This window comes from Hippichthys cyanospilos, chromosome 2, assembly GCF_059441005.1.
Source record: "Hippichthys cyanospilos isolate Australia breed blue-spotted pipefish chromosome 2, RoL_Hcya_1.0, whole genome shotgun sequence".
In the NCBI taxonomy this organism is placed as follows: Eukaryota; Metazoa; Chordata; class Actinopteri; order Syngnathiformes; family Syngnathidae; genus Hippichthys; species Hippichthys cyanospilos.
In genome coordinates this window covers 3,983,786-4,004,062 of record NC_142370.1, presented here as the reverse complement: position 1 = coordinate 4,004,062, position 20,277 = coordinate 3,983,786, and the positions used below count along the sequence as shown (strand labels likewise).

The window sequence follows — 20,277 nt, the reverse complement described above, 5'->3', positions numbered from 1 at the left end:
TTTGGTATAATAATAAGTTTGACTCATTCAGTATTACCCTAGAGCAGGGGTCACCAACCTTTATGAAATTGAGAGCTACTTCTTTGGTACGGATTAATATGAAAGGCTACCAGTTTATATGAAGACACCGATCATGTTCATGATTTGTCACAATACTTAAGGAACAGCTGTAATAGATATGCAAATCAAGTGTAATATGTAATGTAAATGTAATACACGTATAATTGTTTGTAAAATTCATCGAAAATTCACCAATGTTCTATCACTTGTAAGCTATTTGCTGAACAGGCCTGCAGGCTACTCATGTGATCTTTGGGGGCTACCTGGTACCCAAGGGTACCATATTGGTGACCCCTGCCCTGGAGCCTCCTGCAGAGCTCACTGAATCATTTGAATTAGTTGTGTGGCAAAGGGAAACATGGAAAACATCCAGGACACAGGCCCTCGTGGACTGAAGATTGATGCTTTTAGGCCTTAAAGGGTTAACCCTTAGGATACACACCTGTCGCCGCCAACAGGAAATCACCAAGTTTTCAAATCACAGTAACACCTGAACCGTTTGCGTTAGCATCGCAATTCCAACGGATTCTAAAAGCAGAGAAGCGGGGCAAGTTTTCAAAACTCCTAAATGTTTTGCACTGCTTTAAGTGTAGTAATTAAATTGTTAGAGAAGTCAATACGAATTCTTTACAATATGTGCAATGAAGCCTCACTAATCTAAAGACAGTATTCTGATTAATATTGCATTTGTGGAGCGTGATATAATAAACAAAAAAACAACCCATTTTCATTCATCTTGGGGTGGCATTTTCACAACTTGTTGACTGATAAGTACGTCACAGTTGCAGAGAGTTCCGATAATGGCCAATTTATGGCTCACTTATTTTACTGGTTTGGTTTCATAATGTCTGCAAGTTGAGCCATGCTTTATACTGTAATTCCCCAAATCTAAGACGCCCCCTCTAACACGGGCCCCATTTACGGTAAAGCCGTGAATGCTGCGCTAAAACAGCACAAAACGACAGAACAGCGCATGGTCAAATCATCTTTTTCTTTCAGCGGGACTCTCGCTCTATCCCTCCTCTTTTGCGCGCATGTCATTCAAACGCACTAACCCCTTACACATATGAACTGAAAACAGAAAACAAATGTGAACAAATGCATACGCAAAACATACTAAATATGTTACACATGCTTCATTTACAATGGGTGAGTACAATGTTCGTTTTAACTTTTAAGTGAATTAATTAAATCACGACTCAAACAGTAATATATATTTTTACACGTTAGTGCCAATTAACAGGAGGAAAGCGTATGCGCCTTTTGTCTCGATGACAATGGCACAGACAAGAAGCAGTAGTTGCTTTTGGCTTCATCCACTCACTCAGCAAAGGAGAACAAAATCTTGCTTGCGTGTTCATTTTCGTGTTGTCTCTGGATGTAGAACACATTCTTTTTTCTGTTTGGTGCTTTAAGAAAAGTGGAATTGACCATGGCAGACCAGATTTTTCAAGTCTTGTGTAAAGCTGACAGACTCAGTGACACATACACGACGCAGCGCAGCGGACACGCAACACTTGGAACCGCTCTCATTCATCAACACTTCAGCGTAAGATCTACACAATCTGCGCAAAACATTATGTGGAATCCCCGGGTAACATAGAAAATACCAGAATTTGACCCCCAAATTAAGGCGGTGTCTTATGTTTGGGGAATTACGGTAATTCATATTGAGCAGATGCAGTATTAATCAGAATACCATGTTAAGACTAGACAAACTTCATAGAACATATTATTGTGATGAAAATCTTTGTGTTGCCTTCTCTTTTAAAGTAAAAATGCTTAGCGTCGCTAGACGTGTGAAAACGAACTAAAACGTTTCCGCAGAATCCACCATGGTCCAGCTTCAAGGTACCACTGTCGGTTCTTTCACATGTTCAAGCGTTTGTACTCACAGAGGACTCTTCAAAGTCCAGCAAAGACACCACCGGGTCACAACAGCGTGGTTGAGAAGGGTAGAACTTGGGAGTGTCCAGGATAGAATGGTGGAAATAGAGTGCAACCTCCTTGTCCAAACGTAGGTCCTCCATTTGAGAAAGACACTTGGGCATCAACGCCAGCTCTGTGTTAGCAACACTGGTCTTCTGCTCTGGAAGACACAAGTCCAAATTTTGAAAAGTGTCATGTCTTTGATGAGCAAAAGGTGGAGTTGTCGTCATTGGGTTACCTCTGTACAAAATCTGACCGCCGAGGTTGATGCGACTAAGAGGCTTACACACGTCTACCATTTCTGATGAATGTTGGCCGAGCAAATCCTGACAGGCCGAGATCTCTTGATTTTCAAAACTGAGCTGTTTTTTTCCGATGGTAGCAACATTGACAGATTCTCTTTGCAGTGTTTGGGTGAACTGCTGTACTTGCTCTGTCTTCTCTTCTTCTTCATTGTCCCAGCTGCCATTCATTTTTTCTTTGTCCTTACCGTGACTTTGAATCTACAAGAAATAGGGTGGATTTCATATTCATCATTGACAAGTTGCTTGGTGGTCTTAGCTTGGACGTCATTTCTTACAGATGAAACTTGAAGCATTGGGGGCAGCTCTTCCTTTCTTTTGTCGGAGCTTTGTCCATCCTCCTGGTCAACAAACAACTTCTGGACAACATGCTACAACCCAGATACAAATTAAGATTCTTAGCAGGTTGAATTCTCAGAAAGATTATTTTCAACATTGTCAAAACTAAAATCACTTTTTTGTGAGATGAAAATTTGAGGGCGACTGGCTTAAAAAAAAAAAAAAGATTACAAAATACAAAGTTGTACAAATTCATGCTGCAAATAAATTTACATGGGAATGATTAGTTTTCCTTATATCAACATTTTGTACGTTTTCTATTCCGTAAGACACATGTTCATGCAAACTTACTTCCTTTTATACTGCTATTACATTTGTTTTTAATTTATACCAGTAACTAATTTTCTTCCTCAATGTAACTTTTTTTTGTAATCCAAAAAAGACTTCTATCATTATTAAAATACTGTATTCAAACAACTTTAATTACATTTTTTTTCTTGTCAGAACTACCCGTCCATCCCTTTTCTACAGCTGTGTCTTTTCACTAGTGTCGTTGGCCTTCTGCCACAGTAGTCTACGGGCAGTAAGCGGGGACTCCCTGAACTGGTTGCCAGCCAATCGCAAGGCACACTGAGACAAACAACCATTCAAGCACCCAATCAGACTTAAGGGCAATTTGGAGTGGCTTGGCAAGAACATGCAAACTCCACACAGGAAGGCTAGAGCCAGCAGGAATTGAACTCTGGAGGGTTTGTTTTTTTTACCTCGTCTTGTTTACTGATGGAGGGTGTAGTGAAGAGGTTATCAATTTTCAAAAAGATCAGGTTGCAAGGAATTTCTCAAGACAAATCATTTATGCAATTCTTTTCTTTTAAGTAATGAAATTAGGATTTCTTTCTCTTTCTCTGCTCAAAAAATGACAACTTATTCATCTTGGAACAGTTATACTTTGGATAATAGGATAGTAGGACCATATAATACACACCACAGCAAGACTGGGAGAAGATTTTTTTTGTGATGTCCAGATATTCTTGACCTCTTTGTGCGCTGAAACAGAAAGACCCCCCCCGCCCCACACACACACACACACACACACAACACAGCAGTACAGAAGTTTTATTACTTATCTGCTTGTAAAGCATTACCAGTAACTACAACTGTAGTGAATTGTTACTAATCTAAGCAATTGTTATCTCACTTTTGAATTAAATAATACCTTACCAGCTGTGAGCAGACCCTTTTTAATTGGAATTCTCTGTGGCTGTATTGGAGAATAAAATGAGGTAAAAGTGCAAAGAATATCGAGAAATTAAGATTTATGTGTGTACATACAGTGTCGATAAAAGCGCCTGTGCCAGATGGAGGTGGTTTGTGCGGTGTGGCACGCACGGGGCCAGCAGCAGCTTTCTGACGACTCTTTGCAACAGATACTCGTTGTGGCTGCAGAAATGGGGGGGGGGGGAATAGACACACGCACATAAGTGAGGTAAAAAAATGACCCCATACATTTTCTATGTAATTTCAAGGGTTGCCCATAGGAAACTTTGATTCTTTTCAACTGTGACAGTCAGTATACATTTACGTACGTATGTATGTATGTATGTACTGTATGTATGTACGTACGTACGTATGTGACATATTGCGCAAGCTATCTAGAAATCCTACTAGTGGCTGGATAATGTAGGACTGACAGGACAGACAGCACAGAGGCACTAATCATGGAAGCACAAGAACAAATTATAGGCACAAGAGCCATAGAGGCCAGGATCTAGCAGAGTACACCAGACCCAAGATGCAGACCGTGTAAAGAAGCCCCTAAGACAGTCCAGCACACAGTAGCCGAGTGTAAGATGCTAGCTGGATCAGCATACACGGAGAGACACAACCAAGAAGCTGGGATAGTATACAGGAACATCTGCAACCAGTATGGGCCATACCACAGAGAGTGTCTGAGAACAACAGGGCCAAGGAGCTATGGGACTTCAGCTTCCAGACGACAAACAGGTCCTGACTAAAAACCAGGCATAGCGGCGGTGGACAAAGAACAGAAGAAGGTCGTGGTGATAGATGTCACGATCCCGGCTGACGGCAACATCAGTAAGAAGGAACATGAGAAACTTAAGAAGTATCAAGGTTTGAAAGAGCAGCTGGAACGGATGCGTGGGCCCCGTGGTAGTGGGGGCACTTGGGACAGTAAATCCCAAGATGGGAGAGTGGCTCCAGCAAATCCCAGGAACAACATCTGAAGCATTAGTCCAGATGAGTGCAGTCCTATGAACATCCAAGATACTGCGCAGAACCTTCAAACTCCCAGGCCTCTGGTAGAGGACCCGAGCTTGATGATGACACGGATACCACCCCACCCGGGTGAGATTTTTTTTTTTTTTTTTATAAATTAAAGGGGATCATTTACAACTGACTATTTAACCGTTATAATTTAATAAAATACACAAAAATATAGATACATAAATACATAATCATACATTAACAAGAATAATAGAACAACCATGAGAAAAAAAAATGATGACTTTCCCCATTGTGTATAATCAAAAATTGTGTATATTGTAAAAAAGAATAAAGACTCATTTAGAGCCCACAAACTCACAAGCATGGCTTTAGATTCTGAGCGTGGTGTTGTAAATGATTGGCTAGAGATGCACATGCCCCCATTACGCTGAATACTTTGGAGTGAGGTGGGATCTGGCTTAAAATCCACATTTTTGTCTGGAAAAAAATGTTTAGAGAGAAACAGTAGGTCATCATGTCAATGTCCATTTAAAAGCACGCTGGAAATGATATATGTGTATTGTAATGAGCAAAAAGGTTTTCAATTTCTTTCTTACAGTTTTTCTCAGTCATGTCTATACATCTCAGATCAGAATTACATTTTTCAAAAAGCTTGCTCAATCTTCATTCACCATTCTGTCATTTGTGCCCATAAAAAAAGCTGTTTCTAATTTGCAAATTATGTACAACTCTCATTTCCTACATTATCAGTTGCATGTGTCATGTTGCTCAAACTGCATTTGAATGAGTTTCTGAATGGAATTGTCTCATGCCAAAATGGATGAACAAGTGGTTACAACACTTCTAGCGTACCTGCATCCATCTCTATTTGACTTTTTTGTCAGGACAATCTAAGTTTTCCTTAATGGATGAACATGTGTGAAGCATTAATGCAACAGATGATCAATCAGCACTATAATTCAGATACTAATGCATGTACCCACAAAAAACAATAGCGGAAAAAAAAAAACAAAAAAAAAACCAAAAACAAAGAAACATTGACCAGCATGGTATTGTTGTTTTATGCTGAAAAATAAAAATTGTGCTATGCAGTACTGTCTTTCTTTCTGTATTACAATCTTACACAGTCCGTCCCTTGCAATAAATCTTCCACACATACAGTAGTACATAAAAGTTGAACTTTCAATTTGGACAAATGCTCAAAACCTAACCCTTTCATTACCGACCCTCCCAGAACAATAAATATATAACCTAAAATTTGTGTTCATAGTATTTAATCATGAGAGTAAAATGGGTTTGAGATAGCAAGCCAATTCACAACAAGTCTGACACAAATGACAGGTTGGCAAAAATTAATGTTTTCTCTTAATTGTATTACCTGCTGCCAAACTCTTCTTGAGCAGAACTCTCTGTGGCTGCGTAGGAGAATAGAAAGAAGTAAAAACACAGGAAATAACCAACAGAAATAGATGTGTACCCACTGTATCAATAGAAGTGCCACTCATAGATGATATTTGAGGTGTGGCATGAACATAGGCTGAAGCCTTCACCCTCTCATTCTGGCTGGCAGGAACTTTTTGGTGACTGCTTGCAACAGATGCTCGTTGTGGCTGCAAAAACAATTTATTACTACTGAGGAACCAAACTCACTGTTAACCAAAAACAAATGGTTTCTGAATTTGCCACACTAAGGTGTTTATAACAACCTTGCCAAGTGTGACTGATCAAAATAATCACCAAATCTCCTAAAATTGTGAAAACCCATGCCATTGACTCTGCTCAGCAAGTAGAGGCATCAATATCGATGGGGGGCATTCAGCTTAGGCACAGCTTGATGGATGAAGCTGTTCTTCTGTCTGGTTTTCCTAGCTGTCAGGCTCCTTAGCCTCCTCCTAGTTAAGGGCCTCAGTGATGTGCACCCCCAGGAACTTGGTACTGCTCACTCTCTCCACTGCAGTATCATCCCCAGCAGGGGATGCTGGACGCAATTCTTCCTGAAGTCAACAACAATGCTTAAGTCAATGAATATCATTCTCACGTATGAGTTTTTGGTCTCCGGGTGGGTGAGGGCTGAGTGTATGGTGGTGGAGATCGCATCATTGGTAGACTTGTTGGCCTGGTATGCAAACTGGTAGGGGTCCACAAAGGATGGGAGGGCAGATTTGAAGTGTTCTATGACTAGACATTCGAAGCACTTCACAGGGATGGCCGTCAGTTGTTTGGACACGGCAGGGAAGCCTACTTCGGGACTGGGATGATGGCAGCGCTTTTGATGAGTGTGGGGACTATGCCTTGTACAAGGGAGATATGTAGAGGTCTGTGAACACATCGGAGAGCATGCTTACATTGTCCCTCAGCACGGTATGTTGTCTGAACCCGCAGCCTTGCATGGGTTGATCCTGGACAGGGCTCTTCTCATCCCGGCTGGGGATAGGGACGGCTGCTGGTCGTTTGGTGGGCGAAGGGGTTTCTGGGCCGTGGTGTTGTTGAGGGCGTCAAATTGTGCGTAGAAGTCATTCAGGTTGATCAGCAGAGTGGTTTTGCTGCCACAGGTCTGTAGTTGGGGTCTGTAGCCAACGATGATCTGGATCCCCTGCCACAGGTTCCTGCTGTCAATGAAACGGAGGGCTACCCTCTCTGTGTACTGCCTCTTCGCCTCTTGGATGGCGATACCACCCGGAGGCAATGTTTCCCACGTTTGCATGACAAAAGCTTGTGTTTTTTTCACCCGGATATATTAATTACCAGTGTGAAACGTTGTTGAGTTCCTCACCTGATTCTTAATGTATACCATCTAGCTGTCAATTAAGACCCAATTTGAAAAAAAAAAAAAAAAAAAAAAAAAAACACTATCAAAAAATTGGAATAAACATTTTGACGGCTAATTGATTCAAATTTGATTAAAAGTAAACAATGTGCTTGGTTCTCAGTAGGCTTAGGCTTCATTTCTTTCATTGGTTTGCACTGAGCAAGTAAGTTAATTATTTACTTTGTTTTAGTTAATTATTGTTACTTGTAGGTATCAAGCCTTGAAGCCTTGTTTACTGTATATAGTACTTGTTTAAAAAAAAAAAAGGGGGGGGGGGGCAATAACAAGACATGTTTGACCAAACATGATGAATAATCATAATAAATAATCGTGATTTTAATACCGACCAATATAATCATGATTATTATTTTGGCCATATTTGTGCAGTCGTACATTGAATGCAGCGTTCCAGGCTTTCAGTAGCCAATGGACTTTTCTGTTCATCTAAAGCTCCTGGTTCTCCCTCATGATGACGGTTCTTTGTCATCGAGACAACGTCAATGCAATTGCCCAGGACTGCGTCTGCATATTTGTTGATATTGATATGCTGGTTGTGGGAGGCCGCTTGCTTGACAGTGTCCCAGTCTGTGGTGTGGAGGCAGTCCTACAGTTCCTGGCTGCTCTGTTGGTTTTGACCACAGACCTGTATGCTGGTGTCTGAAATACATATGTGGTCGGAGAAGCCAAGGTGAGGAGAGGGGTGGCTTTGTATGCCCCCTTCAAGGTGGTATACACCAGGTCCAATATATTGTTCCCTTGTGTAGTGAAGTCAAAAAGTTGGTGTCGTCTTGGCATGTGCCGTGTCAGTCATGAAACACACCCACAGCAAAGGCACACACATTGTCGAGGCAGAAGCAGAGTGAGGAGCAGATGTGCACCAGAGCGTTGGAAATCTCTTACCTAGCTACCCTCTAAAAAAATCAGCAAAAGACCACTCATTTGAGTAAAGGTCACATGACCAGGTAAACCGTTAAATAAAGGTGTTGACATTGTGTAAAAAAAAAAAATCTAGAAGATTAATAATAATAATAATAATAATAATAATATGAACAATGAGAATAAGACTAAGAAAAAATGTGAGGGAAGAAGAAGAAAAATAGAAGACTCATACAGAGCCCATAAACTCACAAACATGATACAGGATTGAGAGCGTGGAGTAGCAACTGAGTGGCTGGAAACACACACGCCCTCATTACAGAGAATACTTAACAATGATGCAGGATTGGGCTGGAATTCAGCAGCTTTGTCTGAAAATATGCAGATAAAAAAAAATGCATATTAAATAAAAAAGAAAATTAAAAAGGTCAAAATCAGGCGACGGGATCTTTTACTGTCTCACTATTCAATTGCGATTTTGGGGTCTTTGATTCAAAATGGTACAAGTCAATCAAAAATTATTTCTGCTTCAATCTATTGATGTGCAAAGAATAAAAAGGATAAAAAGAATAAAAAGGGTTTTTTTTTTTTTACTAAGTTATGATTCGTAAGGAAAAATAACATGTGGACATCCTCTACTTTTTGAAGTTAGCTATAAAGTCTATAAACTTTTTTTTTTTAAATGTTGCTCAAATGAAAAATATATTTCTCAGTACATTGATGACAAAGGAGAGAGAAAAATAAACCTTTCAAGTGAGCTTCTAAATTGTATGTGCAAGCATTGAAACGTGTGCCAGTTTGTTCATCTGAACATGTCGGAAGTATTATCAGTCACAATTGTCACATATTATTTAAGTATTTTGAATGTTTGTGAGTAGGCATGGGACAATATCCGAATTTGATGCTATGATAACTTTTGAACAAGAATATCACGGTATTGAAATTACAGCCCTAAAATGTATCTTTTCAAAATCTTTTTGGTAACTAGCATTTTTTCTAGATTATATAAAAAGTTTTGTTTATAGAATAAATGCAAAAAAATATTTTGGAAGACGTCTTATTTTTTTATGTTTCAGGTACTTTGATGCACATGTTATTTTTTTCTGCTTTAGGCTAAGCTGTAACCCATATAAACCCTATAAAAAATAGTTGTAGAAAGTTGATTTATATTGTCTTTTTTTCTTTTGTTAAAGTTAAAAAAAAAGATACAGGTTTAGGTAAACTTATACAACATATATCAATAAAAATGTTATTTATAGTAAGCGTGTTGAGAGTGTGTGTGTGTGTGTGTGGGTGGGGGGGGGACTTGGCTAAATATAATTGAGAATATAATTGAGAAGGACTGTTGTAGCGGAATGTTTCTTCCTCGTACACAAACAGCGCAGAAAACAGCAAACACACATTCATCAAATTCAAACAAATGTGTACTCTTGCTTGAGTGAAAAGAAAGATTATAGAGCAACACTCCCTAGAAGAGTTTCAGCAGCGGATGAAGATATGCATAATTATCAAACATTTGAGTCTAACTCCACTTTAAGGTTTGGATTGAATAATATAAATGCATACCTTACCTTCGAGTCCCAGCTTCTTTTTAATGGGTACTCGCTGTGGCTGTATGGAAGATAGAGGGGGAAAAAAAAAATCATCAGAACTAAAAATGCCTCTGTTCAAATGCCTGTAGTTTTGTGATACTGAAAGAGACCAAGATAAAACATCTTCTTTTTCCTCCAAAAATATAACCTATAACATGTGCAACTCAATTAAGCAAACAAGAAAACTAGAAAACTTAAGGGAATTAACAAGCAACTGAGACAAAGTAGCAACACACCATCTTAAAAACTGAAAATGTGATTGGATTCATAATTCATCAATAAATTTCAGATGTTATAGCAACTTTTTCGGATACTGTTTCTAGCAGAGGCCTCAATCTTTTATGCTGACACTGAGTTGTAGTGTATTTAAGTTTCCCCACCTGGACAAAGATCACGATTTGATTGAAGAAAAGCAGCTTCAATGATGCTGTTAATGTGATGCTTCACTTTACAGTAGGTACACAGTGTCCTTTTGGTGAGAAGCAGTTTGGTGTTTTTGCCAAACATACTTTTTAAAATTATGGAAAAAATAAACAAAAAAAACTTTGGTTTCATCAGATGATTTTTTTCCAAATGCTATTAGTCAATTCATAATAATATATTTATATAAGTATATGTGAGTGAGTATGTGTTTTTTTTTTTTTTTGAGGGAGGAGTAAGAAGGATTCTATCTTGCCATCCTACCCTATAGCACAGGTATACTGCATTTAGAAGATTGAAGGGTGTTGTCAAATTTGATACAACACTCATTACATGCCAGAAATTTCTGCGACCTTCTTGGTAATGTCTTTGACTAGTTGATGTCTTCTTACAGGTGACCTCAAGGAAAATTTTAAATCGTTATATGTTCCATGCAATCCCACAAGGGTGAATACAGTCTTCTAATTAATATTGTGTTTTTGGAAAATGAGCTTAGCTGAAAAGCCCATCTTTTTTTTAATCAATCTCAGGCCACTACAAGTCGAGTGAAAATGACACAATTCCTCAACAACCAATCACAGCTCAGTTTACAAACTCAGAAGTTCAAACAGAATATATGTTCATCACAAAAAAAGTGTCATTTGAACAGGATTCAGTAGACTTTTCATCCATTGTGTGTACATACCACGTCCATAAAAGTGACTTTTCCAGAGGACTTTTGCATTGTGGCATGTACAGAGCCTGCCACCATCATCCCCTCGTTCTGGCTGGCAGCCACCTTTTGATGACTCTTGGCATAAGATTGAGAGCCTTTATTGACAAATGGCTGGCTGGACACATGGACATCATCATTGTGCAGGCTACTTAGCAAAGCAGTGTGATGGAACCTCTCAGCTTTGTCTGGAAAAATATTTTCAAATATTAGTGTACATGACAGCACACTTGTTTCCCCTATTTTAAACGGTCATCCATTGTCCCAGTGAGTAACATAATTGTGGTTACTTTGTTCCGCAGAGGAGGGAAACTGATATTTTTTTGCTAGTGTCAGAGCCCCGTCCCCTTTCCGTCATTTTTTTTTTTTACCCATAGTAAATTGTAATCTCGGTCCCAATCAGTACGTTGGTCTATCTAACGTTCCGCCACCACTAGGTGACCTTAAAAAAAAAAAAAAAAAGACAAAAAATTCCGGTCCGTCATTTGTCAGGCGCTGGTCTACCTCTCTCTGCCCTCATACTAATTCTTCTTTCTGTTTTATTACACTTAAAGTTAACACCATGTCTGTGGTTATACAGTTACATTGCAATTGAAACACAATGCAGGAATATAAGCGTAATACAAAAACAAAGCCAGCTCAGGGGTTCAACCCTAGATTATGATACCTACACCATCATATTTAATACAAGGGACAAGTGCAATTAACAATCATGATGGCATTACCAATATTTACTTGACTCTGAAATGGCAGATGTTGGTTCTCATTCATAACTGCCTGTTATACAACTATAGAAGATGGTCTATTAACACTTGTCTAATTTTCTTCTCATACACAGAATTTGAAAAAAAAAAAAAAAAGAAAAAAAAGCGTTCTATTTCAAGAGGCGATCAAATAAAAGATGCTAATTTGGCATTCATTCACTGGTTACTTGGAACATATCCCAGAATCCTCTTATCAGCAAGAAATAAAACCAGGATTAAGACAGAGATCCCCTACAAATCAATCACTGGTAAAGTCAGCTGGGTTATGGCTGTAAATGACAAGTAGTGAAATGAACCAACTCAGTTTATTCACTCAACTGATCATATTCCTCCACTGCTTGATGGGTACTGTAAAGAGACTCTTGACACATTGACAGCAGGCTGATTGCAGTTTTAACTATTAAGATGCAGCAATATAGCAAATAAACATCCAAGTTGAATTATATTTCAGTAAGCAAAATGGGGCGTGGCAGGCTGACGGACATCCAAAGACGGATAAAAATTGCAATGCCAACATTTTAAATTGGACGTTTTTTTTTAGCATTCCCGTCATTTGTCGGTCCGTCAGATAAACGGGCGTCTGTCGGCAACGGACTGATGGACAACGGACTGATGGACAACGGACTGATGGACAGTCTGTCAGTGCTTGATGAAGCGCCCACCTCTGACTTTCCACCTGTTTTTTAGCCCGTAATCCCCGAAACGAGCACGCAGCCAGTTGACTGTGATATGCAGGCAATCAGACTGCGAGGTGATGGGGCAGGTGGTGAGGAAGCTGGACACGGAATTTAAAATAAAAACAGTCATGGTGTAACTAGCTGTTTTGACACAGTCTTTAATACTTTGACCAAAGCATTTCAGTTTTTTTTTAAAGCTTTATTTTTCTGCTAAAAACAAACCAAAAAACCTATAGTCACTGCTCTACTTCGTCTGCCATGTTTGTTTACTCTGGAGTCACATTTAATCTTTAGAGGTCTTGCAAGATTTCTCTTCTGAAAGGGGGAATATTCATGAATCAATAAGTGGCTACACACCACATGTGGCTGCAAAAGTTCAAAACTGTTATACACGTGATTTTATTTAGTTTTTTTTCTTGTAATGTGTAGGGGTTCGCACAGTTTGTAAGTCTGTGAAATTTTACAGTATTGCCATGTGAACCAGGCATAAGCAGGAAAGCAAGGTGGAGCTGTCGCCCCGTAACAGAGCAAGGTTTGACCATACTGTACTTAAACTTTACTGGTCAAGGTGGCCGCTTTTGGATTATTATTATAACGGAAGGTAAAAATGTCTTGGTGTGGTGTAGGACAGGAGAATTCGAACCATATAGAAAGCTTCAAACTATACCATGCTGCGTGAAAAATGACTTCACACTCTCACATGACTGCAATAGCAGGCACATCTGCACAGTGAACTTACCACTTGGATGGCTTGAGAGGTTGTCCTGTACATTCTCACGATTGAGATGGATCGTGTTATCCAAAGAGACTGAAGAAGAGGAGGGACTTCTATGATGTGCAACACTTTCAGTCTTTAAAGTGGCATGCTTGGAAGCCATTGCTGGAGACCTATATTTCTTCTTTGTTGCTCCTCCTGTGCTTTTTAACACACCCGGAAACTCTGGGGGTTTCTCTTTTATCTTGTGGGTTTTTACACAAACATTGTTTTTGGACTGGATGGCATGAGCACCACTTTTTGGCTGTGAAGTTACTATATTAATTTTCAAAATCTTATGCTGAGACTTGTTGAAAGGCGTAGGCCTTGTGCAGGACTTTGTCTTCTTGGCTTTCCCCTGCAGTTAAGTAATAAGGCGTTAACAAAAAAGAAGAAAACTATGCAACGTCATAATGATGGAAATGACACTCACAGTCAACAGTTTCTCCTCCCACTGAGAAGCATGAAAAGCTGAAGCCAGTTTGTGGGACTTGACCAGCACCGGGAGTCTACTCGCTTTTGGCCGCACAAGCATCTTCCTCTCAGGATCTTGGTTCTCTGAATCCCTGTCAGGAAAGTATGGTGCAAGTACAGGCTTCGAGTTCTGTGGCTCCAGTAGCAACTTGTTGTTCTCATTTTTCACCCTGAGCAGAAAGACGGTAAGGTGAAACTGATGACAAAAATAGGAAGATGAGCTGATGAGAAACGATTAGCAATATTGCACACAGAGAGGAAGCCACTCAAATATACATACAAGAGCAGGCGTATGCGAGTGAGCTAGACGGACGGGGGAGAAATCGTTTGGCAGGCTCATGGTGGTCATACCTTGATTAAAAACCATTTGGGACCATCAGCAGGCGATTGATACTCAGATTAGTGATTTCTTTGAGTTTACATGGTGTGCAAATTCCAAAATTAGGCCACAAATATTGAATCAAAATAGCTTGCTTTGTGCCTTGTACATTGTTTGTGTGATCTTACAGAACAAAATAAAGTTCTGCAGTTTTTGCTGGACAGACCAATACAACTACATAATCTTTGGGAGAGGTAACACAAAACGTCATACTCACCCTTCACACAACGAATAAACAAAACTGTGATATTGAGGTAAAAAAGAGATCACTGCATGACTCATACGGTATAAACTGTGCCTCGGACATATAGATAACAGCAAAAAGTCCACAATTTTTGGCAGAACAGCACTATGACTTTCTTACATCATTATTGGGCTCTTACCTCCGATAGTAATCGCGGAATTCATCCTCCCCTTGTGTACGAAGAACTGGATGAGAGGAGTCCATTATTCAGTGAAGGTGTCGTGTGACTAGCGAAACGACTGGAGAGAATTTAAAAAAAAAAAGAGCAATCGATTAATACACTCGATCGTATCGTGAGCTATTAGTCGTCGCAACGAATATACAACGGTAAAGGAAGGATTTAAAAAAAAACGAGTAAAAAAACCTAGCGTTCACTTGTCAGATGGACGTTCAAATAAATGACCAACTTTAACCATCATGGCCAAACATTCGTACAAAGTACAAATACTAAATAATATAAAACTACGAGTTACTTTACCCGGAATGTCTTAAAGATACTTGTATTTGAGGCCCGCTGAAAGAACTCTTTCAAGCGTCTTTCACGTTGCGGGTTGACTGTAAACTTCCTGGACTCGCAGCCGTTTGTAAGTGCCGCGGTTTGCCATTGGCTATAATTGGAAACCGTATCAGCCAATCACTGCCCGGGTCGTTTGGCTGCGGTTTATTTAGCCAATGAAAAACGAAGTTGCGTAAACAACATGTTAAAGGACAAAAAGCCTTATTTTTATTTGCAAGACAGCAGAAAGCTGATTTTTCGTTTTTTCAAGAAACACATTCTATCAAGAAAGATACACAATTCTGGAAAGCACAATGGGGCAATGACATTTGGTTGTCGCATGGAACTGAAAGAGCAGCTGATGCTGCTATTTTAAAGAATTCCTTCATTGGGGACGTTTTGCATTCTGATGGTGATCCTCAAGGTCACTTTTTTCATATTGATCATCACTGTTAACGACACAATAATTTTACTTGTTAACATCTATGGGTACAATTCCAAAAGTGATAATGATATGTTGTTTGATAATTTAGAATCCCACTTTTTACATTGGCTTGCTAAGTACCCGAATGCAGTAATAGTGATGGGGGGAGACTTCAACGTTGCCCTTGATGGTCTTCTGGACAGGTGGCCCCCGCGAACTAACTAGTCTGCGGCCTCTAATTTGACTCAATTCATGATTAAGTTCAATTTAGTTGACATATGGAGAGAGAGAAATCCTAATATAAGCACGTACACTTGGAGTAATAAATCATGTACTAACTTATCGCGTATAGACTTTTGGTTAATTTCCAGTTGCATTGTTAGCAAAATTAGCAAAGTCAGTATCCTCACTACTCCCTTGATAGACCACAAAGCAATTTCATGACAAATCTCTTTGAACTCAAATACTCGTCAAAGAAGCTCATACTGGAAGTTGAACAATTCTGTTCTGAAACAGGATGCCATATCTGATACTGTCAATGCATTGATCGAACGTTTGTGGTGTAAGTCTGTTTTAGAAAAGAATTTTTGTAGGAACTGGGAACTTTTCAAATTTGAATTATCTAAATTTTTGAGAGCATTTGGAAGTTTGACTGCTAAAGCTAGAAAGGCCGAAGATGAAAGTCTAATCTCAGAAATAACAGACTTATCGCAAAATCCATCTGGAAGTTTAACTGAAAGTGAACGTCAACGCTTAGTATATTTGCAAAGCGGGTTGGATGACATTTATAGACAGAGGGCAGAAGGTGCCTTTGTGAGAAGCAGGAGAAGATGGTTGGAGGAAGGGGAGCAGAATTCTGCCTATTTTTTTCGACTTGAAAAATTTCATGCTAAAAATAACACGATACAAAAACTTAATATTGATGGAGTAGTTACGGATGACCCTCAAAAAATTGCTAAATTCTGTTCCGATTTCTTTGCCAAATTATATGAATCAAAATATAATGAAGAGTCTGCCTTTCAATTCTTTGGATCCCTCACTGGAATTAAACGGATTCACAATGATATGAGAGAGTTTTGTGACAAACCAATAACATTGCAGGAAATTATGTCTGCTATAGAACACCTCAAATTAAATAAGTCTCCGGGCACAGATGGCATCACCTCTGAATTTTATAAAATGTTTTCAAAGCGGCTCGCACCCTTTCTTCTCGGTCTCTTCCTAGAATGCACTGACAAGGAATCCCTCCCACCTACCTTAACCCAAGGACTCATAACTTTAATAGCAAAACCAAAAAAGGACTTGCTCTTTGTCGATAACTGGCGTCCAATTTGCTTGCTTAACAATGATTATAAAATATTTGCGTCAAAATTTGCTAGGAGAATGAAGACAGTATTGGACCATATTATTGATGAGACTCAACCTGGTTTTATGAGGAATAGGCATATATCCAACAATATCAGATTAGTGCTGGATTTAATCGATTATTCAGATTTATGCTCCGATGAAAGTTTTATTCTGTTTTTGGACTTTTACAAGGCTTTTGACACTATTGAACACAATTTTATAGTTCATGCCTTAGGCGTATTTGGATTTGGCCCTTATTTCAGCGGTGCTGTTCAAACAATGTATGCGAATGGAAATTGCTCAATTAGATTGCATGCTGGCACTTCTACCCGTTTCTCCCTCAAACGTGGGGTCATGCAGGGATGTCCCATATCACCTTATCTTTTTTTGCTTTGCCCTCAGCTCCTAACTGACTCTATAACGCTTAGTCCTTTGAAAGGTATCTCAATCGCAGATAGAGAAATTATCATCAGCCAGCTGGCTGATGATACGACTTTGTTCTTGAAAGATCTCTCTCAAATACCTGTAGGAAAAAATTAGAGCAGTGGCTTCAGAGAGATTTGTCGTTGAAAGGGAGAATTTTGTTAACCAAAGCTGAAGGAATTTCCCGTCTTACCTATGCAGATCTCTCTCTTGATGTTAACTGAAAGATTTGCAAAGATATTGACAAAATGCTATTTGACTTTATATGGAGAAACAAAAACCACTACATTAAAAAATCTGTAATAATGAATTCCTATGATAAAGGTGGCCTTAACTGTTTAGACTTCTCTACTTTGAATAATACTTTCAAGATTAAGTGGCTTAAACAGTTTATTCAAAATCCAACATCACCAAGGAATTTTATACCCGATTTTATTTTTTCTAAATTAGGTGGTCTAAAATTCGTTTTACTCTGTAATTACAACGTTGAAAAAAATCCCCTCAAAACTGTCCCACTTCCATAAACAGATGCTTCTTTCCTGGTCATTGATATACAAACACAACTTTTCTCTACATAAATACAGTACTACATATGGAACAACAAAGATATCACATATCTTATTTTACCCTGCTTGGTTCAATCATGACATACTGTTGGTTTGGCAATTGTTTAACCCAGATGGTTCAATGATGTCATATCGAGAACTTATCTTGAATTATAATATCACGATTCCTATTAGTGAATTTAATATTATTGTAAGTTCAATTCCCAATGGAATATATATGTTATTTAGAAGTGCTGCAGGATACCTACCTATGGTGTTACCCACTTTGCCAATCGATCAAACCAGACTTGAAATAGGACAAATTTGCTTTGCGTCAACTCGTAACACTAACGGGAATATACGTTCATTATTTCAAAAAGATGCTGTATCCATTCCATATGTGGTAGCCTATTGGAACTGCTTTGTAGCTAACCTTGATTGGAAGAAAATTTGGAATCTACCTGCTAGATATATGCTAACTAATAAAGTAAAGGAAGTAACTTTTAAAATAATTCATAGAGTTTACCCCACTAAAGTCTTTTTGCAAAGATTTAAAAAGGATATTGATGTAAACTGTTTTTTCTGTGAAGACTGCCCCGAAGATGTGTTTCACTTGTTCTGGTCTTGCCCCTTTTCCAATAGACTGTGGAAGGAAATCTGTGCATTTGTTTCTGCACGTTAGTCCTGACTTTTCCCTCTGTTTTGAGAATGTATTGTTTGGCTTCATCAATCACTCGACCATTAATGATAATGATCAATGTTACATTAAAAATGTCATTATACTCTTTGCTAAATGGCATATCCACAAATGCAAATATGCCTCTCAAAAACCAAAACTCTCTGTCCTAATCAATGAAGTCAAACAATATATTAAAACTTTGAAACTATCTAACAATTTAAAAGCAATTAAAATCTGTGATGTGTGAACTCTTTTTAACATATTTGTGTAATAGTGTATCGCACAGTTTCTCTTTGAGTTTTTGGTTGTTTTCCCCTGGCGTTATTGTTTTTGTTGTTACTGTTTCTGTTTTTGTATTATACTCAATTATATACTGTTATGTTGATTAATAAAATTAAAAAAAAAATGTTAAAGGACATTGGCGAGTAATTAAACCGTATAGTTTACTTTTTCCATTTTATAAAATCTGACTTTAGCAATGGTTTTCATTTGAAAAACATAGAGCATTCCATTGTATTCAAATACAGTTCAAAGTCTTTTGTACCAGTATGGTTATCTCGAATGCGCGTGCTGTTTTGTTGAGTGTTCATGTCGGTGTAACAGCAGTTATAGCAAAGGAACAGTATAACAAATTCAAAAATGTTTCTGTGTCCCTCAGAGGAAAATGCTTGGACACCCCTGACTACAATTAAATCATGCTGACATTTTTTGGGAAGAGCAGCCATTTGATAATCAACTAATACATTTAGATCAGCAAGATGTATGTGTATTTATTTGGAAAATGTGCTAAATGTAGGCAGAGTGCACTCATTGCCGGCTACTTATACGTATTAATTTGTAAAGCTGCATTGAGACATAAACTGACATTTGCAGTTTGGTAAAATCAATGTGAAATTACATTCCGTATCTTTTGAACACATTACAAGGTAATTTAGAGCACAGGTGTCAAACTCAAAGCACGGGGTCCAAATCCGGCCTGCCACATGATTTTAAATGGCCCATGAATTGCTAATTATACTTCAACGTTGTGACTAAAATACCAAGTTTGCAAGTTGTCTCCAACTTCAAAAACATATTTTTTTTTAAAAGGAAACAACAAGTTTTTTTTGTTACCTCCTTGTGAACAGTTTTACTGGCTCCAGATTTCAAAACAAGGTCAATTTGTGACATCACACCAAACTGCAAGAAATACCTCAAGGATGAACTGGAACGCATCATCAGTGATGTATCCTGGGGTCACTGGGTGTTCGGGTCTCACAACATCATACACCCTCGCCCAGGAGACCCGGCCGGACGTGATCAGGCCCTGACTTGCGTCCCAGCAGAAAACCACAGATCGGGCCTCTTTATCCACAGCCTGCGGGTGGCCTTTTCTGTGGCCTCACTTGCGGAACTAATGGTCTTGCTCTTTGCCATTCCTACAATACCCAAGTGCCTGAGAACTTTACAAAGTGAGCGTCCTGCAAAACTCCTGCAGCCACTTCTATAGGCTCATAGAAGGTCCTTAAAATTTGACTTCACAGCCATAGTAGCCCTCCGTCAAAAAAAATAGAAGTACAATTTGGCCCACAATTAAAATGTGTTTGACAATCATGGTTTAGAGGGTTGTCCACTATTTTGAGAAGGCCGTGTCTATTTCAACGTTCAAAAAAATGAGCCAAACAAACTGAGAAAAAGATTCATTTTTCTGGCACTTTGATTTTGCTACTAACTACATTTTTACTAACTACATTTTTTCAAAATGTAGTTAAAAAATTGACAACCCCTAACTACATTTTTTCAAAATGTAGTTAGAGGTTGTCAATTTTTTGGGGGTCAGGGACCCTTTTAGAGAGTAAATTTTTC

General features: G+C 38.7%; 1 protein-coding gene across 1 annotated transcript in view; it reads right to left on the bottom strand.

The window, feature by feature from the left end:
- Positions 1–15,085, bottom strand: part of troap (trophinin associated protein) — a 16,421-nt gene extending 1,336 nt beyond the window's left edge. The window contains exons 1-16 of the mRNA XM_088408478.1: positions 14,997–15,085; positions 14,658–14,757; positions 13,855–14,065; positions 13,407–13,779; positions 11,200–11,414; positions 10,074–10,113; positions 8,755–8,873; positions 6,299–6,427; positions 6,196–6,232; positions 5,176–5,294; positions 3,903–4,010; positions 3,792–3,831; positions 3,556–3,617; positions 2,570–2,662; positions 2,228–2,492; positions 1,956–2,149 (exon numbers count right to left, since the gene is read on the bottom strand). Of these exons, the coding sequence (XP_088264604.1) occupies positions 1,956–2,149; positions 2,228–2,492; positions 2,570–2,662; positions 3,556–3,617; positions 3,792–3,831; positions 3,903–4,010; positions 5,176–5,294; positions 6,196–6,232; positions 6,299–6,427; positions 8,755–8,873; positions 10,074–10,113; positions 11,200–11,414; positions 13,407–13,779; positions 13,855–14,065; positions 14,658–14,722 (2,070 nt within the window). The 5' untranslated portion in view covers positions 14,723–14,757; positions 14,997–15,085. The remainder of the gene's footprint in view (positions 1–1,955; positions 2,150–2,227; positions 2,493–2,569; positions 2,663–3,555; positions 3,618–3,791; positions 3,832–3,902; positions 4,011–5,175; positions 5,295–6,195; positions 6,233–6,298; positions 6,428–8,754; positions 8,874–10,073; positions 10,114–11,199; positions 11,415–13,406; positions 13,780–13,854; positions 14,066–14,657; positions 14,758–14,996) is intronic.
- Between the last annotated feature and the right edge of the window lie 5,192 nt (positions 15,086–20,277).